This window comes from Cavia porcellus, unplaced genomic scaffold, assembly GCF_034190915.1.
Source record: "Cavia porcellus strain 051 isolate PalLab524CR breed Dunkin Hartley unplaced genomic scaffold, mCavPor4.1 scaffold_25, whole genome shotgun sequence".
NCBI lineage: Eukaryota > Metazoa > Chordata > Mammalia > Rodentia > Caviidae > Cavia > Cavia porcellus.
Window position 1 is genome coordinate 5685774 of NW_026947508.1, and position 24343 is coordinate 5710116.

The following is a 24343-nucleotide window of genomic DNA, read 5'->3' on the forward strand; positions in this document are numbered from 1 at the left end:
CTGGGGTTTAACTGTGGTGGGGGGGGGCCTCACCTAGCACAGGGGAAGTGCTAGGTCGCATTCCAAGAACTCCAGACTTGGCACTTGTGGCAGAAACATGTATCCCCCTCTTACCTGCTGTCTTGGGGACTGACCGGGAGCACTGGGCTCCTCCCAGAGGGGTCCTGCCCACTGTCTGAACCCTATCATCGACGCCTGTCCCCCTTGGCCCTAAAGCATGAACCTTCCAGCCTCCATGCCCCACAGTGCTGGCCTCCCCTTCCACCCAGGTCAATAGGGCTTGGAGACAAAGACAGCCCCTGAGCCTTCTGTAAGTACCTGGCAGCTACAGATCCCTACGAAGGCCCACCACTGAACACCGCCACTCATGGGGGCTCTGGCTACAGCTCAGGTTACACCAGGTAACACTACTGTCTGTTCGGGTTATTCCTGTTTTCCACCCAAGGAAAGAGTATTGTTCCACTAGCGAGGACCAACATGAGAGGGACAGACAGACAACATCACTATCACAAGGGTCATGCAGCTGACAGACATGCTCTGAGCCAGTTTTCTCATCTGAAGATGGGGACAGTGACAGCACAGCCCAGAGCCCGAGCCACCATCGGCACTTGGTATCAGCTGCTTGCCCTACAGCAGAGCTGCACTAATGCAACCTCACAGCCAAAGCTCAAAAGCCAGTCCGGACCTGGCCTGTCTTATGCCACAGTTACTGTAAGACACTGAGGAAACGGAACACTGTGAAGACAGAAAGATATTTCGTACTGAATATTAAGTGAAAACGTGTTTCTAGGAGATTCCACTATTAATAATACCAGCAGCAGCAAACACTGTACTTCATACTCTGCTTGGGGATTTTTCTTTCCCATGTGCACATGTGTGTGTGCTGTGCAGACAGGAGACCCAGGGCCTGTGCATGCTGGATGACCACTGTAAGTTCTGCGCACATGAGTAAACAGCTAGCATCCTCGAAGCCTATGAGGTTTGTGAGGTATGTGTCCCTTCACGATGATCAACATGCAGCTCAGAGAGGGAACTTGGTGATGTAGGAAGACTTAAAAGAGTTTTTAAATGGGCTGGAGATGTAGCTTGGTGTGAAGATCCTCAGACCAATCCCCAGTACCAAAGGAAAAAAAATCTAGGTAATCAGACCGATACGCAAAGCTACACATGATTTTAAATCTGGAAGGAAAACACATGGAAATCACCCGGGCAACTACATGAACACTGTGGCGTGCGTGGTACAGAGGCCTCCCCTTCGGTCCCCGACCCGACCCCTCTCTGACACCCAGCAACAGGCACAGCCCACGGGCGCTCTAGCCCCAAAGACTCAGCAGAGCTGGCGGCCAGGCCCTCTGCAGTGGGAGGTGCGCCTGAACAGAATCAAGTATGGCTTTATTTTGAATTCTTTCTTCAGCAGCAACCTCACAGTCACTGCCTTACATTGGAGAATGAAAGTCTGACACAGGTTTCATTGGTTTGATTCAGTTTTCTTTTGTTTTGCTTCTGCTTTTCGGTTCCGAGGCTTGGGCCCAGGTCTTCACACAGAGAAATTCCCGGCCTGTTTGGTTTTTCACTTTGAGCAGGGTGTGATGGGTTAGATCTAAATGTCCCCATATCACATGGGCCCCTAGGTTCACAGTGGGACTTTTGGAAGGTGACTCTTTGTGGGAGAAGCCACTGGTAAGCTGCAGCTGATTGCGCTGTCCAGAGGCGGCCTCTAGGAACGTGACCAGGGACATCGTGCCCCAGCCCACAGCCTCCTCCTCCCTCTGCTTCCTGACTGCCACGGGTGAGCAGCTTTCCTTTGGCACCCGGCTCAACCAAAGCGTTTCTGCCTCAGAGCCACAGCCAGGGGCTAAAACCATGAACCAAGCAAACCTTCAGTAGCAGGTGTCAGGTATTTTGTTCCAGCAGTGGGGTTTACACAGGGTCTTACTAAATTGCCCAGGCTGGGCTTGAATTTGTGATCCTCTTGCCTCAGCCTCCGAGAATGTCAGGATTTCAGATACGCACTATCACACCCAGCTAGAGGGTACATTTTATACAAGTTCATCCAACTGTTTTTATCTGCAAACAGAACATTTGTCAACAACAGAAGTTTTGATCTGGAAAAAGTTCATGTGAAAACTGCTTTTCAAAAATTAACTGCAAACTGGGTGTGATGGCATATGCCTATAATCCTAGCACTTGGGAGGCTGAAGCAGGAGGGCTGCCAAGAGTTCAGCCTGGGCTACATAAGCAAGTTCTAGGCTAGCCTGCACTACAGAGTGAGATTCTGTCTCAACACACACACACACACACACTAGCTCCATGATGTCTATTCTGACCCTGAGGTCAAGAAGTGTGTGGCAGCACTGTATCATTCTCCGAGAACAGATGTTACAACAGTGCATGTGACACAACAGCAGCTCTGACCGAGAAAGGACTCTGAAGTGCCACCAGCACAGACAGCTGTCCTGTGATGATCATCTCCATGCTGTCCCACCCTTCCTTTCCATAAAGACACAGGTTACCGTCCTTTTGTTCTTCCTCCTCTGGGACTGGGGATGGAACCCAGGCTTCATACATTCTAAGTGAGTGCTCAACGACTGAGCTAAAACCCTCAGCTCTCTATTTTAGAGACAGGAGCTCAAGAAGTTGCCTAGCTGGCCTTAGACTTGCAATCCTTGTGCCTCGGCCTCCTGAGTGGCTGTGATTATAGGCACATGCCACCAGAAGCATCTTACTTTTAATATTCTTAAACTGAGTTACTTCATAAAAATAAAGTCTGTGTCTGGCTGGGCACTGTGCTCCGTGCCTATAATCCCAGTTACCGAGAAAGCTGAGGCAGGAAGAGCACAAGTTCAAGCCAACCCTGGGCAACTGACCAAGACCTTGCCCCCAAAATAAAAAACGTTAAAAGGGCTGGGATGCAGCTCAGTCCAGCAGTCCTGGGGGTTAATAACCAATACAGGAAAAAAAATAACCCATGCAAAAGCATCTCCATAGAGACTACTCAACTTTCTTCAGATGTCACTGTGGGTCACAGAGACTGAGGTGCTGGAGTCCCAGACCCCCAACGCCAGGGTCCAGCAGCATCAGGGTCTCTGGGGGCAGTGAGGGCGGGGACGAGCACACCTGAATGTGCAGCTGAGTAGCTGGCCACCACGTGTGCACTGAGGCTGGAGTCCCACTGCTCCAGATGTTACCTTGCTCACCACAGGGAGGCACTCACCATCGAGGAACAGAGCTGCATGATGTCATTAAACTAAATACCTGCTTTTCAAGGACCAGAACAGCTGGCATCCACCAGCCTGACTAACAAAAGAAGTCGTGCAGTGCCTAGAAACATAAGCAGCTGCCAGCTCTCAGGAGCCGTCAGACTGCTCTGAGCGCTGGAATGCGTGAGAGTCCACCGTCACCTCCCGCCCCGCCCACCCAGGAAGACAACTTGGGCAGCGCCTACCTGCAAAGCGCAGCGGCGCGTCCTTGTCCAGCGCGATCAGGGGCGGATCCAGCAGCACTGTGTTGTCGTTCTCGGTCACAATCCCGTGGTAGGTGGGCTCCAGCCAGGGCTTGTGCTTGTTAACTAGGTTTTGAAGGAGAAAACAGGCCAGGTTAGAGTTCCTGTTTCACGCTCCACCACCTTGGAAGATGTACACGGATTTGGCTTTGGCGTTCACCTGTGCTGGTATGGGCACTCAGGCACACATGCGCTAGGCAAGCACCCAGCTGCACCCCAGGCCCGCCCCAGCCTGCATCTACTGTTACAACTCTCATCCGGTCAGACAGCAACAATCACATTTTTGTTATAGTATTTGGTATCGAGACTGAAACTGCATGAAATTGTAAATTCTAGAGTAAACACTGTAGAAATCATCCGAATCCGTGAAGCAATTGGAAGAAAGACTGGGCATGGTGGCACACGCCTGTAATGGGAGGCTGAGGCCAGAGGGTCACTTGGAGCTCAAGGCTAGCCTTGGCAACAGAAGTGAGTCAAGGCTCAGCGAGATCTCATCAAGAAGAAAGAAACTGCTCCCAAAATCAAGTAAAAGGAAAAATCAATGGCTATAAGTAAGCTCAAACTACCACTGTTTTTAGGCCATTACAGAAAATTTACAAAGAAAAAATGCTTTTACTTCTTCACTACAATTAGGTGCCAGGGCATTATCTAAAATTAGCAATAGAAATAAAAATGCAAACAGATGCAGTAAAGACAATATTTATAAACACCAAATGAAACTAAATGCAGAATTTCTAAAAAAAAAAAATGATCCGCTTTGGAGGTGGCTGACCTAGTGTCAGCTCTGTGCTCCCTCTACTCCACGCCTCACAACCCCAGAACAGCAGCTGACCTCCTGGCTTGACCGCCTCCTCTAAGACATGCTCCCTTAGGTCCCTGGCGAAAGGCAGTCTTCCCTGACACTGGGCACAAGGTCAGCACTGTTCTTGGGCCCTGCTACTTTAACTCTGCATGCTGTGCTTAGCCATGCTCACGGCCCCCAGGCCTGGGCCACGTTTCCGCAGACTGTGACACTGACCCTAGCTGGCTATGCCCAGCTTTCTGAGGTCACCAGCTCAGAGCTGCTGGTTTTCCTTGTCCACTCACCTGCTCACCCACACACCTGTCATTCTAGCACTCTGAGAGGCTGAGGTAGGAGGATGGCAAGTTTGGGCCCAGTCTGGGTGAGACTCTATCTCAAAAAAACATAAGAGGGCTGGGATGTAGATCAGTGCAGGGGCCTTGGGTTCAATCCCTGGAATCACAAAAGAATTCAAAACCACAAGTAATTCCAGACAAAACCAATTCCTGTCATCACAGCTGCCAGGCACCAACCTTCCTCCTCTCCCTTGCTGCTGCCTGCACATCAGGATCCTGGCCACTTACAGAGGAAAAGTCTCATGCAGGGCCCGGTGGTGCCTGTGTATGCAGCTCTCTCAGCCAGTTTCTATACACTGCCCAGGCTGACCTCAAACTCCTCAGCTCACGTGATCCTCCGGCCTCAGTCTCCGAGTTGCTGAGACTGCATGCATACTCACCACTGGGTTCTAAGGCCTTAAGTTTTTGCAAACCTCCAAGTGGGCTGATTTAACAGGAAACAGCTGGGTTCTCGCTGCTACCCACCCCCCTGCAGGCAGTGTATGGTCTCATTACCAGCCACAGAGCCCCCAGAAACAGAGCTGTCCTGAACTCAGTGTTTCTGGAGAGGGTGGGGAGGGCACACAGTATCTCAGTGTCATTAAACAGTGCTGACCTCTAGTGCCGAGGGTCTCAAGGCAGCATCCTCACTTCTCTTTGGTCTCTGGCCTCACTTTGAGGCCACTTATTTTGGGTTGGTACGATGCGGGCTTTACCTGGGGGAGGGGGTGCTTCTGGCAGGTGCCAGGTGGATGTTCCACACAGGGAAGCCCGAAAACCCAGAGGTGCTGTGTGAGCCAAAGAGGTCAAGAAAGCCTGAGGAGAAGGTTAACCACAGTCGTAATCATGAGGGACCCCTCTCCACGCCCAACACAGATCACAGAGACCAAGCAGCAAAGCACCTCGGAAACATCTCCGCCCCCAGGAGTTGCTCTGGGACCAGAGAGCTGGTGATAAAGAACTCAGAAGGTGGCAGCACCACTGTCCCACTCTGGGGCAGCACCAAGGAGGCAGCTGGTGGCGTCACTGGGACAGGCAGCACGGCCCTGCTGAAGGTGCGACAGCCTCCTGGGCACCAGGGTGGGGCCTCTGCGTCCTCTCCGGGTAATGGGGACTGACTCCAGGGCCTCTGTACCAAGTTGCCTCCAGCCCTGTTTGCTATGTTGAGACAGGGTCCCACTAAGTCAGAAAATTGCCAGGTTGGGCCTGAATTTACATTTCTCCTGCCTCAGCCTCCCAGAGTCCTGGGATTATGGGTGTGCACCATTACCTCTGGCTTCCGGGTGTCTTCTCCAGAAAACCACACTATGACACAGCCGGGACACACCTGGAGTGACTGACGTGAAACAAGCAAGCTGTTTCACAGAAGAACGTCCTCTGAACAGCACCGCGGACTGTCACCAACTTTAATTTGTCATTAATATTTGAGCCGGAGATTTAGCTCAGCAGCATAAACACCTACTTGGCAAACATGAGGTCGTGAGTTCAACCCTGGTGCCAAAAAAAGAACACTATTTGAAGCCATGTGGAACAGGAACAGGAACAGGAAGAGAAATCAAGAAGCCAAAGCACGCCCTCCTGTGGGCCAGCTAGCACTCAGGCTGGGAGAACAGAAGAGCAACATCAATCTGTGTCCTGCCTTAACACCCCGCCCCCGCACCCCACGCAACTGGCTGATTCCGAGGGGCTCAGGCTAAGATGACAGCAAATGAAGTAAAAAAAATAACTCAATGCTGTGGTGTCTGACTGACTTTGCAGGCCTAATGCTGGTGGCCTGAGCACCTATTTGGAAGATAACAATAGGCATTATAGCAACTGTGAGGGATTTCCTTCTGTCTTGCTTTTGAAATCCAATGTTTTGTTCTGTTGCATTGTTTTGTTTTATTCTTGTATCTGCAAGCCTGAGCAACTATTGTGAAGATAACAATATACAATATAACAACCATTCTTAAGTTCCTATCATCTTGTTTTGAAAACCTATATTGTTTTCTGTTATTGCTGTTGTGGTAGTTTTGCTTGTTATTGTTTTTTTGGTTAGTTGCTTATTGATTTTTCAGGGTTTTTTTTCCCCTTTAAAATAAAGAACAATATTTGATTCCTATTTGTTTCCAAACTTTAAAAGGTTTTATTAATACAAATATGAACATAATGAAACATTCTAGTATTTGAGTCCATAAAAATTCTGACAAACTAAAGGAGACTGACTTTAGTTATACAAGAATGAAAAAAGATAAAGCAGTGCAAACTGCAGAAAACCTATGATAAATGATTAATAACACAATGTGTGATCTGCCACCTACGGGAAAGGCTGCAGGTCTCTCCAGGAAATGGGTAAGGGTTGTATGTGGGGTGACTCTACAGTTATATTTGCAGTCACCCTCCCTCCAGTATTCTCATTTTATAATTTAAAATTTCTACACTGCCCATTTAAATTGGCAGCAGAATGAAGATCTTTGGCCAGTTCCAGAGACTGAACTTTTTCAATATTTAATGAATGGTATTTTTAATATTTCATTACATTCAATTTGCACTATAAAACATTTATAGAAACAGGTGATTGATGTTTGTGTAATCAGCCCTTTGAAAAACAACTCACAAAGACAACTGACTGCCAGCAGGTGGTCTAGGAATAAAAGTCACCTGTGTTACAAATCTACCCCTCACGCATCTCATCTCATTCTCCATAGTTAAACTCCAGCTACATTTCAAACAACACAGCACTAACTTAAAATACAGAACAGCAACGCTGTCAGTCAGATCCTTGGTAAGTGTGAGGCTTATCTGGGACACACACACCTAATACTTGTGGACATGACGATCCTTTATGGCTGTGGTAGATTTTAATTTTGTTTCAAGACAAAACAGTATAATAGTTAAACTTCAGCCTTAACCTTAAATATAAAAATTAAGCCAGCATTGGTGGCGTTTTGTCTATAAACCCAGCACTCTGGGAGGCTGAGGCAGGGAGGATCACAGGTTGACACCTAGCCTGGGCAATGTAGTGGTTTAGTTAGACCATCTCAAAATAAAAAATGGGCCGGGGATGCAGCTCATCGCAAAAGCCCTGGGTTCAATCCTCAGCAAAGCAAGTACAGAACACAGTCGTGCCTCCTGGGCCTAGGGATGTACCTAAGTGGTAGAGCCCATGCCTCGCAGGGCAGAGCACTAAGTTCCATCCTCAGCACCACGGCAGGTAGTGATAAAGTTAGGCATCCCGAGCACCCATGGGCTACGGAGGAGCTGGTCCCTAAACCAAGCCACACGAGCAAGAGACTTGGCAGGTTGGCTCCGAAGTCTCCCCAGGCAACGTGGCACCCTGATATCCACCAGTACCCCAAATCACTCTCTTCTGAGCTGCTCGTGCATATGGAGAAATCCAAACTAGAATCTGAGGTGCGCCTCTTAGTTTAGAAGACATAGGTGGTCATATGGTTCCTTAAATAATGACCGCTGATTATTTCAGATTTTGAGGGTATTTCACCTGTGAATCCTAGACTTCAAAAGAAATCTGCAATTAAGGAATACTGCCACCAGGTGGCGAAAGTTACCTTTGGTGACATGCTCCAAATTACTCAGCTTCAGTTAAAAATCCCACTAGCTACTCACTAAAGGAGCGTTCCCAGATCCTCCGTTGAGGTCATTTCACAGAAAGGTGTCTTAGGCTGTGTTTAGAATTGCCAGCTGATCTTTTATCCCCTCAAAACACGCTTTAAATAATACGGTAGCCATGCAGTTCCAAAATCGAAACAGAAGGCATGGCTCATTCTGACTCTGAGTACTGCCCCCAGTCATAGGTTCTAACTAGGATCAGACCAATCCCCCTCCCTGGTCCTTCTAACCAGTGAACACCCCAGTCCCTTCCGCTTCTCCCGGCTGCTGATCGTGCTTGCCTGACATGGACACACTTTCTGCTCCCAGCGGGGAACCTCACTGGCAAAGGCAGTGGCTGACCACAGCTGCAAAGAGGCCCCCGTGACGAAGCTGCCAACCCTCCAACACTGCTTCTCCCCATGCAGGGGGGAAGTATGAGTGCTTGGTGGGGTGAAGGCACGGACATGGCTGCTCACATAATGGGCCAGAACATGTCACAGGCCTCACCTTCTCAAGGGCAACTGCACAGGTGTCGGACACAGAGCCAGGCAGAGCCTGGTGGCTGACACACCTGCAGCAGTGGCAGGAGCACAGGCGGAGACCTGAGAGATGTGCTGCGACACGGGCTCCAGGGCCAGCAGAAGCACTGCACCCTGCATCTGCCAGGCCGTGGTGAGAAGCGCAAGACAAGGTCCAATGTCTGGCTCTGAGCACACTGGAAGGTGCAAAGGGACCCGTGATTTGGGTGGCACTGGGAAGCCCTCTCCTTCTCCACCCTGCCACACTCTGACTCTGCAGCTCACAGCAGCTGTCAGAGTTTCCCAAGGGTGAGGGAGAAAGGACAGGAAGCTTACAATAAGCACAACGGTGGCTAATGTGTGGATTCTGCTTCTCACTCACTCTGTAAATGGGAGGTTCTGTTGTTTGTGTTTTATTTGCTTGTAGTGCTGAGGACTGAACCCAGGGCCTGGAGCCTGCTAGGTGGTGCTAGAAGCAGATCATTCAACCAGCCAGACCTGAATGGGTATCACAAGTCAGGAGCAGCACCAAAAGCTGGGCCTTCCTGCTGTGAGGAGGATAGGGTGGTGAAGGCCCCTCTGCACGTCTTGATAAATTAATCGCAAGCGTAAATTCAGTTTCAGAAATAACTGAGCTGGGAGAGTGTGGGGCTAAGCAGGCTCCTGGGCTTACCTAGTCGAGTGGTTCCCATGGCCACCTCCCAATTAGCACCTCCTAAATATGTAACTGTGGCTGAAGCAAGTCCCCGCTCTCCAGCCCTTCGGGCCTTTACCCTTTATTCAGCAAAGAAGGGAAGCAGTATTTTGCAGTGATACTATTAAGCATTAAAACCAAATGAACAACAAAAATCTTTTTAACAAAAGAGAAAATTTTAGCCAACCAAAGTAGCACAAACATGAAATGTATACACACCAATCTCCTTTACACCTGGGGCCACTCCCAGTAACAGCTTCTGTGAGGACAGCACCGTTTCTCTCTGCTTGGAAAAAGTATCTATCAGTAATGCTTTTCCTGAAACCGAACACTTTTAAAGAATCTCCATTCTGTGAGCTCGTGTTTAAAGCCTGAGTAAACCTGGCTTCAAGTAAACCTGCACGTCACTCCTCCAGTACACACTAGACACTGCTCTGACCAGTAGGCCAGATCTGCACTAGGACATCCCAGGCTAGACACTGCTGATGAGGGGCGTCCTGGTGCCTCTCAGGGTGCTCTGCAGCAACTTTGGCCTACTGTCATTAGAGGTGCTGCCAACACCTCTGCCACCTGGGATGACCAGCGCTGTCTCCAGACACTTCCCAGGACCGTGAGCGCCCCTCTCCCTGTCCCCTAAAGAACCACAGCCTTGGATCTGCCTCATTAAAGAAATTCAGTGTTTTCCACATTATAATTACCTGCAAACTTGGAAATAGCCAACTTCATAACGTATGTGTATTACTTCCATGTGACAGTAATTTTTAATTTGTAAAAACAATTCAGCATGAAATAGATCCTTAAATCAGTCAAGCACTTAATTGTCCCAGTAGCACAGTGAAACCTGTCCTGTGTTCACCATGCTGGTAACAAGCACTGAGCATCACACCAGCTACATCCTGTGATGTCCAAGGCATCAGGCATGGTGGGGATGGATCTGAGCCAGGCCCTCTGGGAGGAGTACACAGCCCCAGAAACCTGTCCTCGCAGTTGTCACTGCTAGCCCAGCTCATCGAAGTGACCTGGGAGAGGGCCAGCCATTAAATGCTACGAGAAAAGCAAGTGCAGGGTGAAGAAGAGCTCAGAGGGGTTTTCTCTTGGTGGAGACCCCACCCTGAGCCCTAGGAGCAGGGAGAGAGCAGCCAGGCACAGCCAGGAAAGGAAGAATCACAGCCTGCCGTTTGGAGTCCAGGCTTCTACAGCAATGGGCTGGGGGCAGCTGTCCCAGCTGGGACTGAAAGTTAAGGAGGGATGGCAGGGCAAAGGGGAATCCCGGGGCTGGGGATTTAGCTCAGCGGCATAAGCGCCTTCCTTGCAAGCAGGCAGTCGTGAGTTCAATCCCTGGTACCGATAAAAATGAAAAAGACCAAAAAAAAAAAGGGGGGGAATCCCAAGGAAAGGTTGAGGTGGTCTGAGGGTGTCCCCCAGCATTCTCAGGCTGGACACTGACCCCCAAGTTCCTAGGCTGATAGGTCACAGACAGGGCCTCCAGGAGCCACAGATTAGTTAAGGCAAGGAGGGTACAGCCCTATGATGGCATGAGCAGCTCTGTGAGAGGAGGAGTGAGCTGGCACTATCCCCTCTCTCTCCAAGTGAGGTCCTTGGCCATGTTATGCAGCAAGAAGCCCTCAGCAGATGCCGCAGCTTGGTATCGAAACTTTCAGCCTACAGGACTGCAAAATAACCAATGTCTTTTGCTTACAAATAACCTGGTCTCTGCTGTTGTTATAAACAAGCAAAAAAAAAAAAAAAAAAAAAACTGCACAAACACAAAGAGCTCTCCTTTCTTCCTTCTGGCCACTCACCTAGCTGCATCCTTACAGGACCCCAGAAAGACTCCTAGAAACTAGGAACCTGCACAGCAGAGCAGCCAGTGAGAATGCTAACTTGGGGGCGGGGAGTACTCCCTGACAGTCTGTGCTTCACAGGCACAAGGCCTAGGGTTCCACTCCCTGCACCCCTCAAAAAATTATTTGCAACCACATCCTGTAAAAAATTCCTACAATCTAACTTTTGAAAGATTAAACTTTAGCCTTCTAATTTTTCCTTCAAATTTCAAATAACTGCTTTTTCAACATTATGATAGTTGGGCGTGGTGGCTTCTGTAATCCCAGCCCTCCGGAGGCTAAGGCAGGAGGATTGTTGCAAGTTCAAGATCAGCCTGGGCTACAAAGTGAGCTCAAGGCTAGCCTGAACTGCATAGCGAGACCATCTCAAAAAGACAAAAAAATTACGATAAAATTATACAACTTACAGTTTATCATCTTAACCTTTATTTTGGCTGCTATTGGAAACAGGTTTCTCATCATGTTGCTCATGCTGGCCACAAACTGCTGGGTTCTATCTAACCTCTGACCTTGCACCCCACAGAGCTGGGACTATAGGCAGGGCCACTACACCAGTTTAAACCAATCCCCTGCCCGAGCTACAAACTGAACCCAGGAGTTTGTGTGTGTTAGGTGAGCACTCTACCTTGGGGCTACATCTCCAGCCCTTTTAAAACATTTTGCCTTTACATGCCCAGCTGGGCTCATACTTGTAATTCACCTGCCTCAGCCTACAGAGTAGCTCGGATTACAGGTGTCCAACGCCACACCCAGTAACCTTAATTGTTTTTAAGTGTCCAGTTCAGTACACTGCTGTTTTTTGTTTTTTGTTTTTTAAAAAGGACTGGAGAGCGCCCGCGGGTCTCGAACCACCGGACCAATTGGTCCGGGCGGTTGGGAAGCCAGACTGGAAGGAACCGCTGGGCTAAAGCCAGCCCTACACTGCTGTTTTTGCAACCATCATCCCCAAGCCTCTCCAGGACTCCTCTCGGTAACAGTGAATAATTTAGCATTCCTCCCTCCTGGCCCGTGGCAACCACCATTCTATTCTACTTGCTGTCTCTAGCTACCTCATGTAAGTGGGATCACACAGAGCTTGTCACGGAGTGGCTGCTTCATCATATAAACCCTCAGGCTTCATCTATATGTACTCTGACCAGTATTCCATTGTACTGTCCACTCACCCACGGATGGTCACTGGGTTGCTTCCTCTCTTTGGTGGTGACAGGACAATGCCACTGTGAGCATGGGTGTGCACGCATCTCCTGGGACCCTGTCTCCATTCTCTGTAAATACACCCAAAGGAGAGCAGCTTGGTCCCACGGCAGTTCTACCTGTAAGTTTCTAAGGAACTGCAGGGCTGTTTCCCCAGTGACAAAACACTTTACATCTGCACCAACGGTACGCAAAACTACCAGTTTCTCTACTTCCCTGTGAACATTTGTTTAACAATAACTAGATGTGATCAAATAAATTATATATTGAATAGTTTTACATTTTGATGCTATGTGAAAAGTGTAACATGCAAAAGGTGACAGAGTAGAATGGATTCCATGAACCTACCACTCGGCAACTACAGCAACCAATACAGGGCCACCCCCGTCACTAATTACAACTACTTTCTGTTTTTGTCTCTTTTTTTCCAATTTTTTTAATGGTACTGGGAATTGAACTCACGGCTGCAAGCATTCCAGGCAAGTGCTCTGCCACTGAGCCACCTCTTCAGCTCCTCAATTATTTTTAAACAAATTCCAGTCATGTAACTTCACTCCTTAATACTTCAACACACCTCTCTAAAAGACAATTCCTTCTAAAACTAACCACAAAGGTATTACTGCCTAAAAAGCTCACTGTAATTATTTAACATCACTCAATGTTTACTTAAGCCGGATGTGGTGGCTCAGGCCTATAATCCCAGGAGGCGGAGGCAGCAGTATTACTGCATACTGGAGACCAGCCTGGGCTACAAAGTGAGCTCAAGGCCAGCCTGAACTGCACACTGAGACCCTATTTCAAAAAGACACACACACACACACACATACACACAATTTACTTGGTATCCGTATGATCTGACCATTTTGGAGTATGAAGTAATTTATGTTAATATACACATCTCCATGTAGTGTGTGCCATTTAACTCAATTCTGCTATGAAAAAAAAACTGTAGCACCAATAACCCCGAATGATGATGCTTTACAGGTTTCTGCAGCTTTGCCAATTCTTGTTCACTCCTATGGATTTAGCAGGTTCTGCAGATGTTTACCAAGTCGAGATGGTTCATCCCGCCTCCCGATGTACTGGAAGTCCTCTCGTGGAGGAACGGCATCTTACCCAATGCCAGCTTCCCAAAGATCTCTGTGAGCTCTTGCACGTAAGCCTGTTGGCCCACCCACCTGAGTTCTGAAGGCTCAAACAGCCTTGTGTTTGGGGGACGAACTCCATATAGCCAAGGTATAATGATTCTTCTTACAGAGCATTGGATTTGAATTTCTAATATTTTGCTAGAAACTCTTTCTAACCACTTTCCCAAGCTTGCCATTTGAAAAGAGTCCTGTTTTGATCTGAAAGTCTTACTCATTTGAATACGCCCCGTTTTGCACAATCAACATCAGATCCAACACATTTACAGCACGCCAGTCACTAGTCAGGCACTGTGTGTCACTTTGCTTATCATCAAGACTGATTCTTCTAAAAGCATCATTTAGCTACACGATTAGCAAAGAGACAGCAACTGTCACAATGTTATTTTTGAGAAATCAGGGTGTGATGATCACAAATGTGCTTTTAAAAATCACAATAAAAAGAAGTCAAGTGGAACTAACATTTCTGCTGTCAAGTCTGGCTGAAATGGGAGTGTCCCCAGAGCTGAGACAAATGCAGTACCTGCAAGTCTATGATTCCGCAATTCCAGCACTCAGCAGGCTGAGGTAGGAGGATCGTGGCAAGTTCAAGACCAGCCTGGGCTCCAACGTGAGGTCAAGGCCAGCCTGAACTGCTTAGTGAGACCCTTTCTCAAAAAGATAAATAAAATAAAATAAAAGCCTATGGTTCAAGCATGTTCACAACCTTTCAGACCATACATCCTCTTCAGAAAGCTATCCAAAGCCTTGAACCCTCTACCCCTCAAAAAATGTGCTCACATACCAAACAGTAGGTTAAGGAGCGTCTAACCCCTACAGACACAGTCCTGGTGAAAACTGCTGTTACAAAGCACAGAGTGGAACTGAACTGACCTCAGAAAGCTGGCGTCTGCATCTAGTGCCTCCACATAACTGGAAACCCAAGTGTTTCTTTTATGTGGCTCTAGAACTCACTTGTATTCAAGACTGCAGCGGCACATCTTCCCGTCAGGTCCTGGACACTCCCTCACTACCCAGGACAGCAGCCAGGAAGAACCTGAAATGAGGAGGCCTGCTGCTGCCTTTGGAGAGGGCTTACTGGCTGATGACACAGAGAGGGGCAAGTGACACAAGTTAACCTCATGCTGCCAGGACACAGTCTGGTCTGAATAAAGGCTGGGGCCGGAGAAGCTTCCAGGACTGCTTCCTGATCAGCAGTACAGAGGGGCATCCCAGTGCTCCCTCCCTCAGGAGCCCCTCATGTTTTTAAGATGGAAAGGAAGAGGCATCCATGGTTAAAATGGTAAAGTCCTGCCAGGTGTGGGATTCACACCCGTAATCCCAGCACTCAGAGGCGATCCTCAGTGTGGTCCTCAGTGTGGTCCAGCCAGCCTGGACCACACAGCGAGAAAAGCAAGGGAACACGGTGAGGTTCTAGGTGAATAAAACGGGGCGTGTGGCAAGGCCATATCTTATAAATATTATTCTATTATGAATAGTCCTACATTGAGTAGAATTCTATAAATTACATTTTAAAATGAAAATAAAACTTCAAAAATAGCGAATCAGTTGCGAAGGCAGGTGGGTAGATGAAAGAGTATAAAGGTTTCCTCTTTTTTTGTCTTTTATATGCTATGTTGCCCAGGTTGATGGTGAACTACTGGGTTCAAGTGATCCTCCCGCCTCAGCCTCCTGAGTAGCTGGCATTACAGGTGCATGACGTGAAGTCTAGCAAGGTTCTTTCTTTAAACAAGTTCCAAGGTTATTCCACAGGACAGCCTGAAGATCGGATCTGAGCACACACCATCTACAGCACAGCATAATCACAGCTCCAAACCAGCAAGGACGGCTAGTGTTTATTCCTGCCACTAGGAAAACATGTGTTAGCTCAAAGTGGTCTCCAACAAATGTCCTGAAAAAGCACAGTGTACACTGAGCTGGCAGTGAGGTGGAGCTCAGGGGTACAGCGTGTGCCCAGTGTGAGGTCCTGGATCTCATTCTCAGCAATAGAAACAACCATGCAGAAAGAAGCTACACTCCCTAGTACTAGCTCATTTTTCTACCACTGGAGTGGGTTTTCATCAGTGTTTTTACTTAATTTTCCAAATATCATCTTGACAAACTTTTCTAGAAGCACATAAAAACATGCCCATGGCATGAAGCACAGAAATGAATTACTTTTCTAACTGGGTTACTTTTCAATCAATGTAAGGTTCACCCTGTGAAACTAGCCAGCCAGGAATCAGCAGGCACAATGGAGCTGGTACGGTGGCCAGGTCTCTGAACACCTGGGGCTGGCGAGGCCCTGGCTCCATCCCCGTACCGGGGTGGGCATGAGGCTGCCGCCTGCATCTGCCTTCCATGTTCACTGCCTCTGAGTGTCAAAAACAACTGTCACATGTCCTGAGCGCCTCTCTCATGTCACAAATGTGACATGATAGTCACTGTAGCACAGGCGCCTCATGCCCAGCAACAAGAAAGATTTTCAGTGACAATGGCTTTTGCAGACTCTCACAGGAGTCCCCAAGGTGACAGGTGTAGTCCATATGCACTTAGGAAGGAAGAGGCCTCCCTGGAGTCTGGCTGGGACTCTAGGGGATGAGGACAAGGGTGCTCCTATGCTCAGATGGGTCCTCTGGGTCTTGGGAGCCAACACCCTTCAGCTGTTCCCCCCAACACAGGGAGACCTGGAGCCCCACCCTTAACTACAGGATCCCTAGGGACATTGCAGGCTCTCCACCCTACTCCAGACTCCCAGAGGTAAAGCATAAAGAGCTGTTCGAGCCAGGGGTGATGGTGCTCCAAAGCCTGTAATCACAGCCTTCTGGGAGGCCAAGACAGGAGAGTCGCCGATTTACGATTGGCCTGGGCTGCTGTACAGATCCTCGCTCAAGGAAACTGTGGGGCCTACAGGCCAGCATCCCCAGGAACCGTGGTGGGTGGGCACAGGGACCCTGTAGGATTACAAGGTCTCTGGCCTCTTAGCGCAGGTACTGCAGGGCTGTGAGGAAGGGCAAAAAAGAAAGAAGACAGGGAGAGCTAGAGAAGAAGCAGAGAGCAAAGCCAGAGAAACCTCACCTAATAAAGTGGGTGCCCTGGAGGGCGGAAGAGCAGACCTGCCCAAGCCTCCCGATGTCCCCTGGCCTTTGGGCGACGCACAAGTGCCCCTAGCAGGCTCCTGCCGAAGCAGCTCCTGAACCCCCACCTGGACTTGGACTCAGAATGCCACACACTACTAAACAGAACCACAGAGCCGGCCCTGCTTGCTGTTCACGGCTGTAATTCCACTCTGAGGGAAGCTGAAGCAGGAGGAACCAAAGTTTGAGTCCTCAGCAGCTCAGAGAGATCCTGTCTCAAAATTAAAACTGTCAGGGCTGGGGATTTAGCTCAGCAGCATAAGTGCCTGCCTTGCAAGCAGGCAGTCGTGAGTTCGATCCCTGGTACCGATAAAAACAAAAAAGACAAAAAAAAAATTAAAACTGTCTAACAAGGGCTGGGGGTACAGCTCTACGGCATGGCACCCCGGGTTCGAGCCCCAGGACCCACCGTGTTGCATAAGGCTCACACAGAGGGCCATCACAAGCAGGGGCTCCCCTGTGAGAGGGAGAGCCTAAGACCCGCTTAGCAGTTCCACGCTTGCTGCCTACTGCCCTTCAGAGGGGACGTGTCTCTAACCTTCTCTCCTAAGGTCCTCTGCAGGGGCACCAGCTCTGGCACAGGCCCTGCTTCTGCTGCAGCCATGGCCTCAGCACTGCCACGGAAGGCAGGGCTGCTCTCAGATGTGCGTGCAGCATAGTACCCAGGGATGCAGACCTTGGGTGCCATCTCCACCAGGGCCCAGCCTGCAGCCTCCTGGGAATCCCCACTCCACAACTGGCTTTTCCTCACCACCTTGTCGGCATCAAATCAACACTCCCTGCTCACGCTTCCCACTGCCGCATGGCCCCGCTGACACTGGTGGGACTAATTCTCAGTTAGGCACTACAGATGTTAATGAGTTAAGGCACCCATACTTGCTTTTTGCAAAGAACTTCAATGATTTCACATGAAAACAGAAACACAGGCACCTTGCAAGCAGGTGGAGGAAAAACATTTTTTTTAAAAAGACGGGGTCTTGCTATCTCTTACAGGCTGGCCTTGGCCTCACTATGTAGTCCAGGCTAGTCTCAAATTCCCAGGGATCCTCCTGTCTCAGCCTCCCAAGTGCTAGGATTATAGGCATGCACCACCACACCAGGTCAGGAAAATTTTTGGAACAGAGTCCTTTGGAATCCCTCAACTCAGGCAAGGGATAGCTCAGTGGCGTAAGTGCCTGCCTGGAATCCCTCAATTCGTATCTTACATGGATAGTTATCAGCATCATTATTGCCTGGAGACCCAGCTACTCAGGAGGCTGAGGTAGGAAAATTACTAGTCCAGAAGTTTGAAACCAGTCAGGGCAACATAAAAAGACTACATCTAAAAAAAGCCCATAAAGCCAGTCATCCAGAGTATGTATGTTTTCAGGCAGCACAACAGGAACAAATCCACAGCAGATCTCTCTTACAACATTTTAGAAGGTTGATGTACACACATTTGTTTATCAACAAGCTCTTATAATGCCAATCAGAAACCTAGTTATACACAAAGTACATGCCATGATTTCCTTAAATGCCCTATTCTGCACTGTTATCAGGAAATGCAGGCTGGGCCTGCCCTTTTCCTTCTCCTTATCAGTATCGCCTTCATCTTGAATTAAAATAAGCCAAGGCAAATCACTGTCCTGAATCATAAGGTAACAGTGAGCACTGATTCCCAAGTTTCACATGTGTTTTTAGTTTCCTGACCTTCCCATACAACGGAAACCTTATCACACACAGTTCAAAAAAGGCCACACAGTATTCAAGCCCCGCTAGCATTCATTATCAATGCAAAGTCCCTCGCACCTGCTACCCAAGTATAATCGCACGCTGCCTAAGATTGTCTGATAAACCTATAAATGCCAACCAGAAACATCATGATCCTTTGTTCTTTTTTTTTGCTTTTACTATTTACAGTCCTACAAAACTAACGACAGTGAGCTTAGACTCTGACATGAAGCCCTTGCGTTATTTATAGAATGATTACTGTATATGTAACATTTCTGTGATAAACACAGACGATGAAAGTCAATCAAGAAGCACATTTACACTTATTTTTATTATGCAGAGCAGGATCAACAGATTGATGAGCTAGAGTCCAAGACGGGGGAGGACAGGAAGGCTGCACTGTTGAGTGATTTGGGGAGTCCCAGGACCCTGTGATGTGCAGGTGGACGGCTGAAATCTGCCAACTGGGAGGATGGACACTGCCATCTGTGTTTGACGAGTTCCACCCTCAGGATGGAGGAAGTTCCAGTTGGCTTTTGTACCGTTAGAAGGCAGGAAGACACAAGAGCTGGTAACGTTATTCAAAGGAATAAGTTACTTGGAAAACTTCTCAGAGGGTTCCTAGGAGGGTCATGGGAGATCAGCTTCGAGAGTACAGACTCAGTGCCAAGCACCCCCAAAAAAGCTGTTCAACTGGGATTCCAGTGTGGTGTCCAGTGTGGGACTCCAGTGTGGTGTCTGATGAGGCCTCTCTTCACATACTGCGACTAAGAATGCAATGGGGACACAGGCACCCCAAGAGATCTGTATGTACCCCGGAAACCCAGAAGCCTCGGTCACCTTCCAAGGCTTGAGAGTGCTTAACTGTCTTCCCCTATGATGTCGAATCCAGGAATGCTGGGATGCAAGAGTGGACAGACGGCATGTGGAGCAAGGGCGACACCCAAGATGCCATGAATAAAGGAAATGCCAAGACTGGAAGAGAACTGGCAAGAAGCACAGAGCAGCCAGGCAGCACCAGGGCAGGCATGAATACAGCTGGCATGGGAAGCCGCTGAGACGCCCCCAGACCCTATCTGAGAGGGACACCCAGACTGAGGAGGTGTCTGAGAGGAAAGACCATGCTGGGGGAGCTGGGGCACAGAGATGCTGGGATAGGGAGGGTGGAGGCCAGCAGGCTGCTTTGCAGGTGGGAAGTTAAAATGCTTCTGCCTGCAGCTGGTATTCCCCAATGAACCAAATACAGTCACTGCAGGACCCAGTCCCTCCACCTGGCATCTTAGCCCGAGAGGGGACAGCAGGCAGGCAGACACTGGTGCCTCAACAGCCAACAGCGCAGCAGCACGAATCGGAAAACCAGCAGGTACGCGCAATCCAAAATAAGCATCAACAGATGAACAAACAAACAAAATGTGATACAGGCACACAGTGGAGCCATAACCACAATGAAGCACCAGCGGCTACAAGGTGGCTGATTCTCAAAATCACACCCAGCAAGGTAGCGCAGATCCACAATCCCAGCACGCTGGGAGGCTGAGGCAAGAGGATCAAAAGGTTAAGTCCAGCCTGGGCAGTTTAGCAGACCCAGTAAGGTCTTGCCTCAAAACAGAAAATGAGGGGCTAGGGATTTAGCTTAGCAGCATAAACACCTGTCTTGCAAGCAGGGGGTCGTGAGTTCGATCCCCGGTACCGATAAAAAAAAAAAAAAAAGAAAGAAAAAGAAAAACAGAAAATGACAGCAGGGCTGGAGATGTAGCTCAGTGTGAAGGCTCAGGGCTTAATCCTCAGTACCAAAAATAAAAATAAAAATTACATGAGTTCAAAGAAACTAGACACAGAAAGTGATGAATGACATGACTACATAGACATGAGATATCCAGGAGCAGTAAGCACAGAGACAGAGAGCAGATTCAGCTCAGCATTTGCTGGGCACCAGGAAGGGAAGGATTCGGGCAGTGCCCACTTACAGCAGGCAGGAGTTTCTGCATGGCACAATGCACACATCTGAGAACAGGACAAAGCTGCCTGACAGTAAACTGCACGTTTTAAAAGTGCTATGCCAGGGGCTGGGCATGTCACCCAGAGGTACAACAAGTGCCTGGCGAGGCCCTGGGTTTGATCCCAGTGCCAGGGGAAATGTCACGCTGGGCACTTCTGGTTTCCAGACACAAATAGCTTGGTTCTCGCACTTGGTCCTAATAGCAAGTAAAATAGCAGAACAGGCAGAAAAATCATAAGACTTCTGTGATTCATCAGAGCAGTGAGGCTGCAGGGCAAACTGCTGCTGCCCCCACTGGCACCACTCAGATGACCCAGTGAACACAGAGCATCACAACTGTAAGGGGGGGACACTGACCTGTGACTAGGGTTCCATGTGCTTAAACTGAGAGTTACAAGCTCTGGTAGACAGTCACAAGGGATTCTGGGTCCCCACAACTTGACTTCCAGGAGGTCTACCAGGTCCTCATGGTGAACACCAGAAAAATGGCCTCGTGCTTCTGGCAGGGGAGGAGAAGCAGTCATCTCTGAAATACACTGCAGCAAAAGCTCTACCGTGGAGCTTCTCACCACCTTAAAAAAGTCAATGTAAAAATCATACAACATGACTTCCGGGATAACACGGGGGATACATAACAGCAGCTACAGAGGCTCTCTGAGATAGCCAGCATAGAATCCAGGAATGGTGCGGCGTGGGGAGTCCTAAGCAAGGGGAGATATACCCTGCCGACCCAGGAATCAACTAAGCTGAGAGAAACCAACTGGAAATGCAATCCCAGTGCTATAACCGGAACAGATAAAATCTCAGCATGGAAGCTGGACACCGATGCCTCTGGAAATCGAGATTTGAATTTCCTGCTGCCGCTGCTGTGTCTCAAGTGGCACAGCAGGGAGAGAGACCCATGAAAGCTCTGAGAGTGGGAATCAGCGAATGGAGTTGAGAGCAGGACTGGCGGGGAGCCCTGCATCGACCTGAGATAAGTAAGAGGAATGGGGACCTTTCCATAGACTAGGAGGCTCCAACAGAGGACATTCTAAGGAGCAGGCAGACTAGCCGGAACAGACGCTGCAGTGACTTTAGTCGCATATTCCCCTCTCAAGTGGGATTGGTGGGGAGTGCTTGGCCTGAGTGACACCACAGACTAAGACCCAGTAGGCTAGCCCAAACCAGGTCCCAGCATCTGGTGGTGCACCCTAGCAGTGAAGCCTTCAGTAGGTTGACCTGGAGGGGCGGGCCCAGCAGAGGCTGTCCAGGTCTGTGTCTCCCTAGTACACTGCAGTGGGCGGGAATGCCTAGTCGGCAGATTCAAACAAACTGTAACCGACAAAGAAGGAAACTGGGCCTCCTATATACGCTTGTATGGAAAGAACAAAAAGTATGGGAAGAGGGAGCAAAAAGAAAGGGTCCTCAGTCCCCAATCCTGAGAACACTGATCCAGGAAAGGTAAATGCAATGGAGAATGAGGACAGAAAACATGCAATATCAGACATGGCACCAATAGACATAAAGCGATATCTCCAGAGCCTCATAGACGAGTTCAAAAGCGAAGTATTTAATGAAGTAAGGCAAGATATAAGTAGAATACTTAGAGAAATGCTAAGCACTGCCCAAGAAAAAACAGATAATGGAATGGAAGAACAGAAAAAAAGGGGAGAATTGTTTAATGGAGAAAATAGAGAAAACATAGAATACGTGAAGCAGGTTCAAAGAAATTACCAGGAAACTAAAAACTCTATTGAAAGCTGACATAACAGCTTGAAAGAAACTAAGGATAGATTATCTGAACTGGAGGACAGATTTGTAAAGTGGGAGCATGAAATGAAAAACCTCTTAAAAATAACAAGGAAATAATCAGCAATAATACAAAGGCTAGAAGATGATAAGAGGATCTATAACTTAAGAATTAAGAACATAAAAGAAGAAGTAGGGGGCTGGGCATTTAGCTCAGCGGCATAAGCGCCTGCCTTGCAAGCAGGCAGTCGTGAGTTTGATCCCCGGTACCGATAAAAAAAATAAATAAATAAAAATAAAAAAAGAGAAGTAGAGATACAAACAAATGAACTACAAAGGCTATTCACAGAAATAATCCAGGAGAACTTCCCTAATTTAGCAAAAGGTAAAGATACGCAAGATGTATGAGGCATAAAGGACCCCAGCCACCTACAACCCAAACAGAGCTACACCCAGGCATATAATAATCAAAATTCCAGAAATCCAATATAAGAACAGAATATTAAAAGCCGTCAGAGACAAGAAACAGATCACTTACAAGGGAACACCCATCAGAATTACAGCAGACTTCTTGGCACAACCATCAAATCATGAAGAGTGGGGGGGGGGAATAATTCAAGCTTTGAAAGATAATAACCTCCAGCCAATATTGACATATCCTGCACAACTGTCCCTAGAAATTGATGGAAAAACAAGGTGCTTCCAGGATAAAGAGGAACTAGGGGAATTTGCAACCACCAATTCAACTCTACAGAGAATACTGCAGGATATTTTAAAAAAGAAAAATACCAAGATTCCAGAAACAGTGGCAGAGAGGCCACAATGAATGGAGCAGAAAGCAAAATGAAGAAGACAAACTGACAACTAATGACAGAAAAAGAGCTCAACAGAAATGAGGCAGAAAAGGTTGGATGGTAGGAACAGCTATTTTGGAGAAAACAAGACATCCTAGTAGCTAGTGCTGATTTAATATCATCTTTTTTTTTTTTTTTTTTTTTGTCTTTTTCATTTTTATCGGTACCAGGGACCGAACTCATGACTGCCTGCTTACAAGGCAGGCGCTTATGCCACTGAGCTAAATCCCCAGCCCCAATATCACCTTGTTTTGAAGTCCCATCAAGCTTTTGCTCTTCTGTCTCCATCGGTCTTAACATGTTGCATCTTATTGGATTTTATTATATGTGATAATATAAACAAAAACTTTTATAGACAAGGAGATTATACAGAAACCATTGTTCATTTTCTGTTAGTTGATTCTAAATACCCTGTAATAATGTCATTCTCTTGAATGATTTTACATTGTCTTGATATGTTTGATGCTATAGTACACGAAGTTATACTCAAAGATTTCAAGTAAAGAGATACTACGGTAATTACTTTTATGTCAGGATATCTAGTGGTGAAACACTATTTTGCTTAAATGGTTATGTTTTGACCTCCACTGTTTTGTTGTTATGCCCTCTTATCTCAATCTCCTTTTTTTTATTATTTACTTTTTTATTTTTATCTTTTTAATTAAGGGAAAAATAAATAAAAAATAGCAGGATATATTATTATAACCCACTTTGATTTCCTATTAACTTGATTTGAAACTCTGTGTTGCTCTCACCATCTTGTTTTGACTGATTTTCCTCTATTCTGTTTTGCTTGATAGTACCAAGTTCGAAAGTATAGGCAACAACTGTGAAGACTAAATAAGATTCACTATGATGCCCATTCTGGTTGACTATTATCTTCTTTTGAAGTCCTATAATGTCTCCAATGTTTTGGTTTTATTGGTTTTGTTCTTTTCTGTGTTCAATTTTATTATAACTGATGATAGACGCAATTCTTTGTCTTTTTAGTTTTTATCTGTACCAGGGATCGAACTCACGACAACCTGCTTTTGCAAGGCAGGCACTTATGCTGTTGGGCTAAATCCCCAGCCCCTAGGCAATTCTTTTCAAGATAGCAAGAGGCATTATGGTAACCACTGTTGATCAGCTTGTATTTTGTTTTTACATTATGTATTACGTCCATCTTTTGATTTGACTGACTCTGTTTTGTTATGTCACATTTGGTCTTCAAAAAAAAGTAATAAGAACTGTGGGAGTAATAAAACCCAAAATGTGTAATTGTCATTGTACAAAAGAGAGGAAAATAAAGTGCTCTAAAGGATAAAAAAAAAAAAAAAATCATACGTC

General features: G+C 47.5%; 1 protein-coding gene across 10 annotated transcripts in view; it reads right to left on the reverse strand.

Annotated features, from left to right (window-relative positions):
• Clstn1 (calsyntenin 1) overlaps nucleotides 1-24343 on the reverse strand; it is a 56094-nt gene that overhangs the window by 21204 nt on the left and 10547 nt on the right. For 8 of the 10 annotated variants that reach the window (XM_063235465.1, XM_063235464.1, XM_063235460.1 and 5 more), the window contains exons 1-3: nucleotides 12429-12542; nucleotides 9641-9704; nucleotides 3446-3568 (exon numbers count right to left, since the gene is read on the reverse strand). In XM_063235465.1, the coding sequence (XP_063091535.1) occupies nucleotides 3446-3568; nucleotides 9641-9704; nucleotides 12429-12527 (286 nt within the window). In that variant the 5' untranslated portion in view covers nucleotides 12528-12542. Of the gene's footprint in view, nucleotides 1-3445; nucleotides 3569-9640; nucleotides 9705-12428; nucleotides 12543-24343 lie in introns of those variants that run through there. The other 2 variants (XM_063235462.1, XM_063235459.1) reach the window with 1 other exon arrangement.